Consider the following 16041-nt stretch of genomic DNA (forward strand, 5'->3'; position numbering starts at 1 on the left):
CAGGGCTGAGGTCCTGACTGGGGTCCACTGATGAGGAGCAAGAGGCCAATCCCGCCCACATCTCCTCAGCCAAAGCTTCCCCCTACAGAGTGTGTCTCAAGCCACAACAGAAGAGTATCTCAGCATGGTGTCAGCATCTCCCTCAGATGCTGCTGGGAGGTCCAGGATGTCCACATGGAAAGGGGCCGCTGGACTTGGCAATATGGACTTAGCTGGGGACCTTCAAAGAACATTTCTGTGGGGTGGAAGGGATGACATCCAGCCCAGGATGGACCACAGCACGGATGAGGACAGAGAAAGAGCAGACACTGCGTTCCAGAAGTCTGGCTACATAGGAGCAGGGAGGAGTCACCAGAGCAGGACATGGCCTCGAGGGAGGGCTCTTTATAACTGCTGAGGAAATCTGCTGCTTATGCACACAATGATGGGAACCATACCCCGAAGCAGGGGGGGGGGGGCTGACACTGAATGAGGAAGGCAAAGGGACATGGGACAGGAAGCGGGGTGGAGAGGGCACAGGACACATGGGATGACTGAACCTTTATTGGAAGGAAAGGGGAACAGAGACATGCCGCTGTTTTCCAGCAGTCCTGCTCACCTCTCCTTTCGACTCAGTGCCAAGCACCACCTCTCAACAGCAGCCCTCTGCTCAATGATACTACTTTAACATCCTTGATCAAGGATAAAGCATGTCCCAGTTTGTAATCTGTATTTGTCTGGTCCTTTGTCATGCCCAGTCTTTCCAAGGACAGGGCCTGTGTCTCAGCTCATGATTGGGACCCCCATACTGGGGCCTGGGAGGTTGGGGTTAGCTGAAGGGACTGCCAAACGAGATGAATCACACATGCCATGTCACAGCCACTGAGCAAGCGGCGAAGGCCTGGCTCCTAATGAAAGAGTGGCTTGTGTATCAACGATGCCCCTTGTAGGTCCAGAACTTTCTCCTGAACGTGTGGACGATCACCTCAGTTCCTCTAAGATGCAGACGTGGGGAACCATAAAGTGTCCTGGCCTGATGAAAGTGAATCTTCAGAAGAACCAGCAGCCTTCGAGGATCATGTCCAGCTGCCCCTAAGTTCTAAGGCCTCCATGACTTTCGCAGGCAGGTTCTGCTCATCTGTGCATTCCCCACAGAGCCAGGCACAGGGTGTGGTCCCACTGGATGCTATGTCTCCCTTCTGAAAGCTCTCCCCTCCGCTCCATGGTACATGCAACCCTCTTCTCTTACATCCCCATTCTAGCTCCACTGCGTCTACAGTGCCTTCTCAAAGTACTTCCTGCCTGGAGAACCCCCTCAATTTCTTGGTTATCAGCATCCCCCGCCCCGCCCTGCCAACTCACAGGACCCCATTCCCTGAACTGGTCACACAAGAGGGTCTCCTCTGACAGTTACTAGCTTTGTTTGAAACTCTCACGGCAACTACCACCCACCTAAGCACAGACTCCTGCTTAACACACGGGAGAATTGAGACGTACTGACTCAGCAGAGCCCCCTGCTGGCCAGGGTCCTGCCAGAGGCCATCCTCCCTCAGAGCAGTTAAAACAGCCTCCGCTTGGACACAGGTGAAGAGACTCACCACCTTGCCAAGACTGGCTATTCCAACTGTGGAACCAACTTCCCATTTGTTAAAACACAGTGGTGTTCAGGCTTACTGAGCACAAGCCGGGGCGCCGTTGACCTCAATGAGCCACACCTTCAGGTCCTCATCCACCATGAAGTCGAAGCCAAAGAGCTGAAAGCTCTGGTAAGGGAGGTGCCTGGTGCTAATGGCAGGCTCCACGCTCATGAGGCAGCTTCTGCGGGGCAAAGGGGGAGAGCTCACTGAGAATGGGTTGGTTGAGGGAGAAGGAACACCGAAGATGTGCTTGGATGATTTTGTATCAAAAGTGATGATAAAATATCCACTTGGACTTAATTCTCTCTTTTACTTATTTTATTTTTTAAAGATATTATTTTGAAGTAAGCTCTATACCCAATGTAGGGCTCAAACTCATAGCCCAGATGTCAAGAGTTGCCCGCTCCACCAATTGAGCCAGCCAGGTGCCCCAATTCTCTTTTAATTACCAATGATTATTCAAGACAAAGCTACTTATCAAGCTACTTGTTAGAGAACTCTGCAAATACTCATGTTCTTACAGGTAGGGGCTGCTTTCCCAGCACAGTGCTAAGTCACCACAGCCCCTGGAAAGGTGGCTTCCCCCAACCGGAGACTGCTGCCATGTTTGTTTGTAATAAATAAAACACCCCCATGCGTTGTTGCCGTGTAGAAGAAATGGACTACCATTTGGTGAAGAGCAGAACTGGCGGTGAAGGTGGCCTCATTCATTACTTTCATTAGCTTCAGTTCTAATGCCAAATTATTACAATCAAAAGATTTAAATATTAAAATACAAAATCAAAAGATTTAAATATTAAAATACAAAATAGAATTACTATTAACATCAACTACTGTTCAAAAAAAATTGGAAAAAAAAAAACACAGACAAACTGAAAACAGGAAAAAGTTGAACAGGAACTTCAAAAATGTACTGAGTTAATACGTGAGATCTAAGGTCAGGGGCCTAAGGCCAGAATCTTAGGCAAGTTTTTAACCTCTCTTAGCCAAGCTTTGATTTCTTTATCCATAAAGGAAGGGGAAAAAATAATACTTAGTCCTAGCACTGGGATGGTTCAATGAGATAATTACATAAAGAATTTTTGAGGGCACCCGGGTGGCTCCACTCAGGTTGTGATCCCAGGGTCCTGGAATCAAGCCCCGTGTCAGGCTCTCTGCTCATTGGGGAGTCAGCTTTTCCCTCTGCCCCTCACTGCCCCACCCCTCCTTGTGCTCTCTTCCTGTCAAACAAATAAATAAAATCTCTCTCTAAAAATAAATAAATAAATAAAAACCTTACTACTAATAAATCACTATTTTGTATAACCATCCAGAAAACCTATGTCATTTCTGTTTTATGCAGATCTTCCCTGACTTCTTCCCTCAACTGAATGTTGGGGTAAAATATCTATTTTAGTAATAAAGTATGTTATAATGACTCTAAGATTACCAGAAATAGCTTTCCTCCTACATAACTGTATGTTTAGAAGGAAAAATGAAGGAGCTGGCTTTCATGTGACTAAGTCCAAGATGTATCCATACAAGTACGTTTGATTCATGACTTTCAAGAACTGAGACTTCCCTGAACATGGAGCTGGAATTTTGCTTCCCAAACCTCCCTCCACCACCACATCCCCCCCACCCCAGCCCAAGCATCAGCTTACTTCCCCCCCACCCCCCAAAAGGAAAGTATTTCAATGCATATGTTTAAACCTTTAATAGTAATTTTGGGCAGTCAGCCATTTAAGAATCAACTGGAATGAAAACTTCTTTTCTCATTCATCTTTAACCCACACTGGTAAGCCACCTATCACTTTTTTTTTTCTATAGCTTTATCTGTACTCTTTAAGGGAATACCCTTATCTTTTCTTTTAATTAAAAGACCCTTTCCAATATTATAATTAAGAAAATTTTTACATTTAATAGAGGCTCATGGTTAAAAAAAGAAGAAGAAACCTCCCCAAAATTAAAGAAACACTATGCTCAAACACATAAAGGGAAAACTAAGAGCCAGAAGTAAATGAAAATTAAATATTACTTTTTTTAATATGCTAGAAGCTCAAGATTAATAATTCACTTTAAATAATTTTTTTTCATCATCAGAGACTTTAGACAGTACATCTTTTTCCAGCAGGAGTGGGAAGGGAGGGGGAGGCTAGCTGGGGGGGGGGTGGGGGGAAGAAAAATCATGAGAGTTGTTAGGGACATGTATAGCATCAAAGTAGCAACACTCTCTGAACTATACAGGACAATGGTGGGGGTAATAAATATCCAATAAATTTTTGCCTAAAATAGGAAATCTTTATTCAGCATACTTGATTTATCTGGTATCAGAATTCTAAGCACCTACAATTCCTGAAGAAACAGGACTCTAGTTATTCTGCCAGACTTGATGTAAGAATACGTGAAGGAAGAGGTCTCGGTCATTGTGATAAGGTGCTAATGACATGACAGACAATAGACCAACAGAAGAGAATGGAGATCCCTAACACAAATGGCCACCTGATTTATAACAAAAGCTCACCAAAATGCAGTGGGGAAAGGCCAGTCTTACGCACAAATGGTCCTGGGTCAATGGGATACCCCGTAGAAAAAACGTGAAACTTGACATATAAGAATTCAGGTAGATTAGAGATCTACAATGTAAAAGATAAAGACCAAGATGCCCATCAACTATAGAAGGGATAAACCACGTGATACTCACACCATGAAATATTACACAGTACACAGCAGTATAAAAGGTAAATCACTGCTATATGTAACAATATAGATGAAACCCATGCCTACAATTGTGAAAGAAAGTTGAACATGAAACAGGAAATACAGTATAATTCCATTTACATAAAGCATAGAGTAAACAAAAAGAATGGATGATGATAAAAGTCAGAAGAGTGGATATCTGTGGCATGAAGTATATATTTTGAGGGAGTCCAAGGGAGTATTGGGGGTGCTATAAAGGTTTTATATCCTCATTCATGGATGATTAGCTTAGTGTGTGCCTAATTAAAAGTTCACTACACTGTACACTTAACGATTTGTGGACTTTACCATATGCATGTTACACCTTAAAAACAACTATTGGATTTAGTAAACTATAATAAATGAATAACACTAAAAAATTATTTTCAGGCATATTAAGAAACAGGACCAAAAGGAAAAAAAAAACCAGACAATAGAAACAAGATCTATAAAAGTCAGGAGTTGGCAAACTTTTTTTTTTTTTTTAATTTTTTAATTTTTTTTTTATTTTTTATTTTTTTAAAGATTTTATTTATTTATTTGACAGAGAGAGATCACAAGTAGACGGAGAGGCAGGCAGAGAGAGAGAGAGAGAGAGAAGCAGGCCCCCTGCTGAGCAGAGAGCCCGATGCGGGACTCGATCCCAGGACCCTGAGATCATGACCCGAGTCGAAGGCAGCGGCTTAACCCACTGAACCACCCAGGCGCCCCTGGCAAACTTTTTCTATAAAGAACCAGACAATAACTATTTTAGGTTTTGAAGACTACATATGGTCTCTGTTACATATTCTTTAATTTCTAAAAAAACATATTAAAAATGTAGAAACTTTTTAGCTCATGGCCTATTTGAAAACAAGTTTTAGGTTGGATTTGGCCCATAGAACAGAGTTTGCTAACCTTTACTACAGGTAATTCAGATTTCAGACTAATCAAATAAAGATGTTAAAGAATTACCATTAACATGTTCAAGATATAATTATTAGACAAGTTGGGGATCTCACAAAAGAATTATAAGCTAAAAAGAGTCAAATGGAAATTCTAGAACTGAAAAATATAATACCTAAAATCAAGAACTCAGCAGATGAGTTTAACAACAAATTTTAATGGCTTTTTCCTTTTTTTTTTTTAAGATTTTATTTATTTATTTGACACAGAGAGAGAGAGAGACAGTGAGAGGGAAGACAAGCAGGGGGAGTGGGAAAGGGAGAAGCGGGCCTCCTGCCGAGCAGAGAGCCGGATGTGGGGATCGATGTAGGAATCGATCCCAGGACACTGGGATCATGACCTGAGCCAAAGGCAGATGCTTAACAACTGAGCCACCCAGGCATCCCAGGTTTTTTCCTTTTTAAGCAGGTTTTAATTGCTGAAGAGAGAGATCAAATGATACACATGGGAGAAACAGAAGATAGTGAAAAAGACTGGCATCCATGTAATTAGAATCCTAGAGGAGAGAAGAATGAGACGAAAGCCCTCACTGAAAAGATAGTGGCCATGACTATCCCAAAACAAATAAAAGACCTGAAGCCACAGATTGGAGAAGCACTATGACACCTATGTAATAGAAGCCAGAAGACAATGGTAAGTCATCTTCAAAGTGCTTTAAAAAAAGGGTGGGGGGGGGTCTGCTGATCTAGAAATCTGTTTCCAAAGCAAATGTCTTTTTTTTAATTTTTAAAATTTTATTTATTTGAGAGAGAGAGGGAGAGAGACAATCTCAAGCAGACTCCCCACTGAGCAGAGAGCTTGATTTCACAACCCTGAGATCATGACATGAGCCAAAGACAGACACAACCCACTGAGCTGCCCAGGTGCCCCCTTCTTTTTTTTTTTTTTTTTTTTCCAGACTCTTGCTTTGGGGGCACCTGGGTAGCTCAGGTCAGATCTCAGGGTCGTGAGATTGAGCCCTGCATCAGGCTCTGCACTCAGTGGGGAGTCTGCTTGGAATTCTTTCTCCCTCCTCCCACCCCCACGCCAGCCCCTAAACAAGCTCTCTCTCTCAAAAAACAAAAAAAGGGAAACTGATCCTAGACAAAATTAAGAAAATACATGAAAGAAAAACAAACAACATAAATGGTAAAAATGTATGGGGAAATATAAATAATTTTAACTATACAATACTAATGATAATAATGTCTTGTGAGTTTACAATATAAGTAGCATTAATGACCACCCATGTACCCACACCACAATTCCTTTAAGCCTCTTTCTTGGATCCCTCCTGCTTCCATTTCAGAGATAACCACTATCTTGAATGTTGTGTTTTTCATACCTTTAGTTCTCTGTCTTTACCATACATGAATATTCTTCTAAATAACTTGTTTTACTTCTGCTTGTTTTTCAATTTATATGAACAGAATCAATCTGCATATATCTTGTAAATAGCTTATATATTTTGCAATTTTTGCTTGATATTATGTTTATGTAACACCAGTGAAAATATCCTTCAGGAATAAGGTGAGATAAAGACATTCTCAGATGACAGAAATTAAAAGGATTGATTATCTAAAGAACTACCCTAAAAGAAATGCTAATGTCTGAAGGGAAATAATGCCAGAGAGAAACTTGGAACTTTAGGACTAAAGGAAGAAAATAAAAAAGGGCAATTATTTGGGTAAATAAAAAATAATATTTTTCTCTTTTTTAATTTAAGGTGGGTTTTCTTGTACACAGCATACCATTTGGTCTTGTATTTTGGTTAAAAAAATCCAACCTGTCAATCTAACATACAAATAAAAATATATATGACAATTTACAGCAAGAATTATAATATTATGCAGTAGAGATTTCAGTGTATGTAAATATAAACCACACCACAACTGGGGGAGAGTTAGAGGAAGTATAAAGCTATAAGTTTTCTATACTTTATTTGAAGTGGTAAATTATTAATTCTAAGAAGTCTGTAAAATAAAAATCAGGTATAATAATCATAATTCCTAGAGTAAGCACTAAAAAGAGAGAGAGAGCCAAATACTCAACAGAAAAATTAAAATGAAACTCTAAGTAAATTTAAATAATTTTTAAAAGGTAGGTAATGGGGAGGTCTGGGTGGCTCAGTCAGTTAAGTGCCTGCCTTTGGCTCAGGTTATGATTCCATGGTCGTGGGATCAAGTCCCACACTGGGCTCCTTGGTCAATGAGGAGTCTGCTTCTCCTTCAGCCTGCTGCTACCTGCTTGTGTGCATGAGCACACATGCTATCTCTCATTCTCTCTGATCAAAAAAAAAAAATCTTTAAAAATAAAAAAATAAAAAGTAGGAAATGGGAAAATGAAAAACCAAAAGGGGACCAATAGCAAATAATAAAATAGTACATGTAAATCCAACCAAACCAATAATTACATTAAATTTAAATGTTAAAAACACACCAATTAGAAAGGTAGAGATTACCATGTTGAATGATTTGTTAAACAAAATGAAAACAAAACCTAACTATATACTGCCTGCCAGAAGCCCACTTTATTATTTTTTTTACTATTTTATTTATTTATTTGAGAGAGAGACAGTGAGAGAGAGCATGAGCGAGGAGAAGGTCAGAGGGAGAAGCAGACTCCCCGTGGAGCTGGGAGCCCCATGCGGGACTCGATCCGGGACTCCAGGATCATGACCTGAGCTGAAGGCAGTTGCCTAATCAACTGAGCCACCCAGGCACCCCAGAAGCCCATTTTAAATATAGAATGGAATAGGATAGGATAGAATTAAAGGGATGGAGACATATCTCTAATCAAAAAAAGCTGGAGTGGCTATATTAATATCAGGCAAAATTGACTTTCAAAATAAGAAACATTACCAGATAGAAAGACAGACAAGACGTTACGTAAGGTTAAAGTGGTCAGTTGCCAAAAAGAGGTAGTAATTCTAAATGCATATGCACCTAAAAACAGATCTCCAAATATATGAAGCAAAATGGGTAAATCTAAAGGAGAGACAGACAAATCCATAATTATACTTGGAGACTTCAATGTTTTTCCTCTCAATCATGGACAGAACAAGTAGAACAGAAATGCAGCAAAGATATAAAAGACTTTAACAACGCTACTAACCACCTTCACCTAATTCACATTTATAGAACACTCAGCCCAACTACAGGGGAATAAACATTATTTTTAGTATACATGGAACAGTCACTAAAACTGGACCACATTCTGGGCGATGACACAACTTTTTTTTTTTTTTTTTTTTAAGATTTTATTTATTTATTTGACAGAGAGAGAAATCACAAGCAGGCAGAGAGGCAGGGAGAAAGAGAGAGGGGGAAGCAGGCTCCCTGCTGAGCAGGGAGCCTGATATGGGGCTTGATCTCAGGACCCTCAGATCATGACCTGAGCCGAAGGCAGAGGCTTAACACACTGAGCCACCCAGGCGCCCCCATGACACAATCTTTAACAAATTTTAAAGTGTTCTCTGACCAAAATGGAATTAAAATAAAAATCAGTAATAGAAAAATATCTGGAAAATTCCCAAATATTTGGAAATTAAGCAAAAACTTCTATATAACACAAGTCAAAGATGAAGTAACAAGGTAAATTAGAAAATATTTTAATAAAATGAAAATGAAAACATAACATAGGAAAGCCTGTGGGATGCAGCTAATGAGTACTTAGAGGGAAACGGACAGCATTAAATGCATTTAAAAATGAATTCTTTCAAATCAATGATCTAAATTTTTGCCTTAAGGAAACTACAAAACAAATCCCTCAAAAAGGCAGAAGGAAGGGGTGTCTGGGTGGCTCAGAGGGTTAAGCCTCTGCCTTCAGCTCAGGTCATGGTCTCAGGGTCCTAGGATTGAGGCCGGCATAGGGCTCTCTGCTCAGCGGGGAGCCTGCTTCTCCCTCTCTCTCTGCCTGCCTCTCTGCCTACTTGTGATCTCTCTCTCTGTCAAATAAATAAATAAAATCTTAAAAAAAAAAAGGCAGAAGGAAGAAAATAATAAGAAACATAAGTCAAAGAAATAAAAACAACAGAGAAAAATCAATAAAATCAAAAAGTAATCTTTTGAAAGGATTAATAATACTGATATATCTCTAGCCATTCTGTCCAGGTAAAATAGAAGAAATAAGTTACCAATATATGGAATGCAAGTAGTGACATCATTACAGACCCTATAGATATTGAAAGGATAATGAAGGAATATTACAAATAATTTTTGTCCTTAAATTAGACAGCTTAAATAGAATAATTCCTTGAAAGGCACAAACTCCCAAAGCTTCTCCAAGACCCATAACTAAAAAAGATACAATTAAGTTACCTTATTATATGTTTAATTTGTAGTAAGATACTACTTTCCAGGGTAATGTTCAAAGCACTTATTAGGTACTGATTGAACTCCTCAAAGAACATTTCGTTCCCTTCTTCATACTTTCCATAATTCTTTGAGTACTCCTTTTGAATGCAGTGATTGGTCAAATGACAGGTTTTGTCTTGGAAATTATCAACATGATATGGTTCTGAAGCAGTCCGAAGCACACCCTCCTTATAGAGGTAGATATTATACTGATGATCCACCAAGACCCAGCTTCTGCAAATCAATAAAAACAGTTTCACTCAAGTGATCCAAAGTTTCTTCATAGCTTATACATCATCACCACACCTTAACAGTTTTGGAGGGAAGCAGAGGAAGGAGACAGGTTCTAAAATTCTATGAGGCAAGCCATGACAATTAGCCAAGATACTGGATTATCACTGTAATGAGGCAATTAAAACATTTTATCAAAAATGGCAAGGAGCCTTTGATCTTCAAAAGACAACATTTTGAAGAGATCTGGATAGGTTGGGTCCTAAGATTTATCCATGAAATTTCCATTTGCCATGTTTGCTCTATAGTAATCTTAAAAGGGAGAGTGTTCATCCTGAAGGTGATCTGACATAGGACTGGTTTTCAAGAAGCAGCAAGTTATTATGAAGACAACAAGAAGACCGAATCCTCATAGAGGAGATGTCAGCAAGACCACAGGAAAGCGGGGGAGAAGGCTGTTTAGCTTTAGAAGGCACAATACAACCCCTTATTCTATGCCAGAACTTTGCTCAGAAAGTCAGAATCCAAAAAGGTAAGTGAGGTGTGTTTATGAAATCCTTAAAAAATAGAGGACACAAATAATAAAGCAAGGACGTATTATGTCCTGTTTCTGAATTATGTGTTCTAGGTTTATCTCTCAGTTGCTTCCATAAGCAAGCCCCATACACTTAAACTCTCCTCTATGGAGACACAAGTCATTCTGAGTAAAGAGAACATACCAAAAAAAAAGGAACACCCATAGTTTTAGTAATGTTTTCTAGAAAGAAAAGAGAAATACTGAAGGAAAAATAGAAAATTAGGTACAGAAGCTTGGTTCTATTCAGCTGTGCTCAATTTTGGCTATATGTTAAACATGGTCAAATACTTCCTCACATTCTGTGTTACCCTTATCACCCACCACCGCCATTTTCCTCAAGATTAGTAACAAAAACTCTGGACACCGATGCATTACCGAATGTCAAACTTGCGGTGACCTGGCTCCAGAAGCAGAGGGTGCTCAAGGTATTTCTGGATCACGTGCACCTGACCCTGGTTGTCAATGAAATCCAGAAGCTCTGTAGCCTCCGAGGAGATGAGGATGCCTTCACCTAACAGGGCAAAATTGTAAGAGAAATGAGTCCAGTTGATCCCAAGAGGAAAAGATCTCTACAAAGCCAAAAGGGGAATATTGATAGCAGGAGAAAACCGAGAGGAGGCTTCTATGGCCTGCTCACTTTCTTCCTCCATCCCATCACTTCCCCAATCTCTCACATTCTCCCCTCTGCCCATAAGAGCACCAGGGCCATCTAACTCTTTTCCCACATAGGACTTTAACACTACCTTGACAGGCTTCAAACACGAAATTTCATTTTCACAGACATCCAAAATATCCAAACATCCTAAATAAATGTCACTTTACTGTTGGCCACATGGCTACCCTGATAAAGACCTTAATAAACCTAGTTCTCATACTATAGCTTATAGAAATATCCAGAAAGTTAGGGTATAAAGACAATCATACAGATCAATTCTCTACAGTACTGTAATAGGAAAAATTGCATACATGTAAAGTGTCCATCAACTTTAAATGATACAATGTCCTTTTCAACAGCTTTATTAAGATATGTTACATATCATAAGATTTTCCCCTTTAAAGTATACAATTCATTATATGTTTATAAAAAATTTTTTAAAAAAGTATACAATTCAATGGTTTTTTCATATATCCAAGAGATTTGCAACAACCACTAACAATTTTAAAACATTTTCATCACCACCCTGCAAAAACCCCTATCATTAGCAGTAAACTCCCCATTCCTTCCTTATCCTATTCTGACAACCACTAATCTACTTTCTGGATTTGCTCAGTCTAAATGATTCATATAAATGGAATCACATAGTATGTGGCCTTTGTTTCTGGCTTCTTCATTTAGTATAATGTTCTCAAGGTTCATTCATGTTGTAGCATGTACCACTACATCATTCTCCCTTTCCATGACTAGATAATATTCCATTGTGTGGATATACTATTTTTGTTCATTCATTTATCAACTGATGGACATTTGAGTTTTTTCCACTATTGCTTGGCTCTTATGAATAATGCTGCTATGAAGACCTGCACAGAAGTTTTTGTGTGGACATATTTTCAATTCTTTTGTGAATATACCTAGGAGTGTAATAGTTGGGTCATATGGTAACTCTATGTTTAAATTTTTGAGAAAATGTCAAACTAATTTCCAAAATGTTCACGCCATTTTACACCCTCAACAGCAATATTTGAGTGTTCCAATTCTGCCACATTCTTGCCAACACTTACTATCTTCTTGATTATAGCCATCATAGTGGGTGTGAATTGGTATCTCATTGTGGTTTTGATTTGCATTTCCCTAGTAACTAACAATGCGGAGCATGTTTTCATGTGCTTATTGGCTATTTGTATATTTTCTTTGGAGAAATAGCCACTTCCGTTCTTTGTTCTTTTCTTATTAGGTTGTCCTTTTTTTTTTTTTTTTTAAAGATTTTATTTATTTATTTGTCAGAGTGAGCACAGGCAGACAGAATGGCAGGCAGAAGCAGACGGAGAAGCAGGCTCCCGCCGAGCAAGGAGCCCAATGCAGGACTCGATCCCAGGATGCTGGAATCATGACCTGAGCCGAAGGCAGCGGCTCAACCAACTGAGCCACCCAGGCGTCCCAGGTTGTCCTTTTATTACTGAGTTATCAGACTTCTTTTTTTATCTTTTTAAAAAAGATTTTATTTATTTATTTGAGAGAGAATAAGAGAGAACGAGCATGAGAGGGGGACAGTCAGAGGGAGAAGCAGACCCCCTGCTGAGCAGGGAGCCCAAAGTGGGACTCAATACCAGAACTCCAGAATCATGACCCAAGCTGAAGGCAGTTGCTCAACTAACTGAGCCACCCAGGTCCCCGAGTTATCAGAGTTCTTTACACATTCTGGATACAGTGTCTGATAAGATACATGACTTGCAAATATATTCTCCTGTTTTGAACAGTTCCATTACCATGGATCCATCACAGTGTTGCTCTTTTAAAGCCACAACTACCTCCCTCCCCATAACACCCTCCTGACAACTGCTAATCTGTTCTCCATTTCCATAATTTTGTCCAAAATTTCAGGAATTTTATACAGATAGAATTATATAGTATGTGATCTTTGGGGCTTGGGTTCTTTCACTCAGCATGACTCTCTGGAGATGCATCTAAGTTGCCGTATGGATCAATACTTCATTCCCTTTCATTGCTGAGGAGCTGAGGACTGTTCCATGTTATCAATTCTCCATAGCTGGCTTAATCATTCAGCTTCTGAAGCAATCTGAATTGTTTCCAGTTTGGTTCCAGCTATTACAAATAAAGCTGCTATGAACAATCACATGCAGGTTTTTGCATGGACATAAGTTTTCATTTTTCTGGGACAAAAGCCCTACTGTGTGCAATTACTAGGTTATATGGTAGTTATAGGTTTAGTGTTACAAAAAATTACTACCCTTTGTTCCAGAGTGGCTGTAGCATTTTACATCCCAACCAACACTGTGTGAATGATCTAGTTTCTCCTGACCCTTGCGGCACTTGCTGTCATTACCGTTTCTTATTTTAGCCATTTAAATAGAAGTATTATGGTTTTAATCTGCATTTCCCTAATGGTTAATGATACTGAAAATCTCGTTTGCTTATTTTTTATCTGTAGAGCCCCCCCCCCTTTTTAAAAAGATTTTACTTATTTATTTGAGAGAGATAGTGAGTGAGAGAGAACACAAGCAGAGGCAGAAGGAGAGTGAGAAACAGATTCCTCACTGAGCAGGGAGCCTGAAGTGGGACTCAATCCCAAGGCCCTGGGATCATGACCTGAGTCAAAGGCAGATGCTAAACTGACTGAGTCCCCCAGGCATCCCTCTGTAGAGCCTTTCAATGGAATACATTCCTACGCCTTTGCTTATCTTCTAAATGGACTTTATCTCTTTTCTTTTTTTAACTGTTGAGTTTTGAAAGCTGTTTATTCTAGATATAGAGTCTTTTGTCAGATAGGTGGTTTGAAGTTATTTTCTCCAAGTCTATAGCTTGGATATTCAACCTCTTCAATAGAGTCTTTCATAGAGCAAAAAACCCCAAAAAACAAAAAAACCCACCTCATTTACTGAGATTTTGGCTTATGAGCTTTTATTTACTCTTATGGTCATATAAGTGACATTAAGTTTAAGAATTCTTTGCCTTGGGGCAAAGAATTATCCTAAGGGCCACCTGGGCGGCTCAGTTTAAGTGTCTGCCTTCAGCTCAGATCATGATCACAGGGTTCTGGGAGGAAGCCCCATATAAGACTTCCTGCTTCTCCCTCTCCCTCAGCCTGCCCCTCTCCCTGCCTGTGCTCTCTCTTGGCCAAATGAATAAATAAAATCTTTAAAAAAAAAATAAATAGTTATCCTAAAATATCCCTTCCTACTAATGCTCTGGAACTGTACCACTTTTAATGCCTTGCTCTCCATATCTGCTCACATTCCCTCCTATTTGCTCCAACTTTGTTTCCCTTATGCTATTTCTTTCTATATACTATTTCTTATTGAAAATAAACCTAATGCTGATAGATGGGAAAAATAAATGGAAGAAGGTAGAAAGTTACATTTTGATAACTTTAAAAAACTATTATTATTGATAAAGAACATGGCATTCAAGTGAAATAGAAAATTTACCTGTAGTCTTATTTCCTAATATAGTTATTTTTATCTTTTAATATCACTTTCCTTTCCATAAGGAAAGATTGGCTCAGTCATAGTGAACTCACCTTATATCGTCAATTTTTTTTTTTTTTAAAGATTTTATTTATTTATTTGACAGAGAGAGATCACAAGCAGGCAGAGAGGCAGGCAGAGAGGAGGAAGCAGGCTCCCTGCTGAGCAGAGAGCCCGATGTGGGACTCGATCCCAGGACTCCGAGATCATGACCCGAGCCGAAAGCAGCGGCTTAACCCACTGAGCCACCCAGGCGCCCCGTCAATTTTTTTCACTTTATATTGTTAGTATTTTGACTGTTTCTAAATTAACATTACAATTATGTTAGCAGCTGAAGAAAATTATACGTTTACTGATTGCTGGACAGTGGGGTTGTTTCTAAATAAAATGTTGCTGTTACAGGTCACATGGTAGTAAATGTCTTTGCTATAGATCACTCTTGTTTCTTTTAAAATATTTCCCTGGAGTTACGTTTTCAGGAACGAGATTTGTAGGCCAAGGCCTATGTACTCTATGGCTCTTCCTTTGTATTATCCTATTGATTTTTCAAAAGGCAGTGTATCACAACTAAGAGGAAGCAGTTCATTACAAACCTTCAGCAACAGTATCACTGAAGGTCTCTCTTATTTTATAGGTATAAAATGATACATAAAATCTATATATATTTTGTAAATTTTGAATACCAGTGTACCATGTTTCCATGGATTCGTTAACTGTATTTCTAATATTGCTTCTTTATATCCTCACTAACTAAACCTGGAGAAATAATGAGGAAACTCTGGAATTCTTTAAGGAGCTTCCAGGTGACAGTCTTTTTTTTTTGTTATTTGTGCCCATCTCAACTATTTATCTAGAAATATATGTATCCCTAGCGTCCATAAGAGCAAGAGATCATATCTATTTTATTTATGTCTGTATCTCCAAACACCCATTACTTCATCTATTCATTCACTCATCACTCAATATATATATCGAACTTTGGCTCCCTGTGTGCTGCCCCAGCACCAGGGAGACAGCAGTGCACACAGATGTGACAGGGTCTGACTGTGCTTTAACATGATCTCTGACTACTGTACTGCATGTGTATTCTGGAGAACGGCCAAGGGCAGGAGGACAAGGAACAACGCTCCAGGTGAGATGTGAAGGTAGCTGAGGTCCAAGATCGGTGGTGGGGGTGGTGAAGAGGGGGTCTTTACACCAGATATAGTGTGGAGGTTGAGCTAACTATTCCCAGCATGTGGCAGGTACTAGAGACTTCTTTAACAAGAATAAAAGCCATTATACATCCTATTGGTTTCATTTTGTAGTTCCCAAACAAAACAAATGCATACCACTTATCTCAACTCCCTAAGGCAAAATTTCCCCCTTGTTTGGCATTTTATTCTCTCTTTACCTCGCCCTGATGCTGACCACCAATCTATGACGTGTCTGGGTGAGGGTTCAGACACCACCCAGGTGGGATCACTGGCTCGACTTG

At 39.5% G+C, this 16041-nt stretch overlaps 1 protein-coding gene across 3 annotated transcripts in view; it reads right to left on the reverse strand.

The window, feature by feature from the left end:
- Nucleotides 1-16041, reverse strand: part of TTL (tubulin tyrosine ligase) — a 33840-nt gene that overhangs the window by 4319 nt on the left and 13480 nt on the right. The window contains exons 4-7 of one of the 3 annotated variants that reach the window (XR_009357346.1): nt 10797-10932; nt 9578-9847; nt 4120-4231; nt 1654-1797 (exon numbers count right to left, since the gene is read on the reverse strand). Coding sequence is in view for 1 of the 3 variants with exons in the window: in XM_059188368.1 (XP_059044351.1) it covers nt 1654-1797; nt 9578-9847; nt 10797-10932 (550 nt within the window). In the remaining 2 variants the exon portion in view is untranslated. Of the gene's footprint in view, nt 1-1577; nt 1798-4119; nt 4232-9577; nt 9848-10796; nt 10933-16041 lie in introns of all 3 variants that reach the window. The other 2 variants (XR_009357345.1, XM_059188368.1) reach the window with 2 other exon arrangements.

This window comes from Mustela lutreola, chromosome 9, assembly GCF_030435805.1.
Source record: "Mustela lutreola isolate mMusLut2 chromosome 9, mMusLut2.pri, whole genome shotgun sequence".
In the NCBI taxonomy this organism is placed as follows: domain Eukaryota; kingdom Metazoa; phylum Chordata; class Mammalia; order Carnivora; family Mustelidae; genus Mustela; species Mustela lutreola.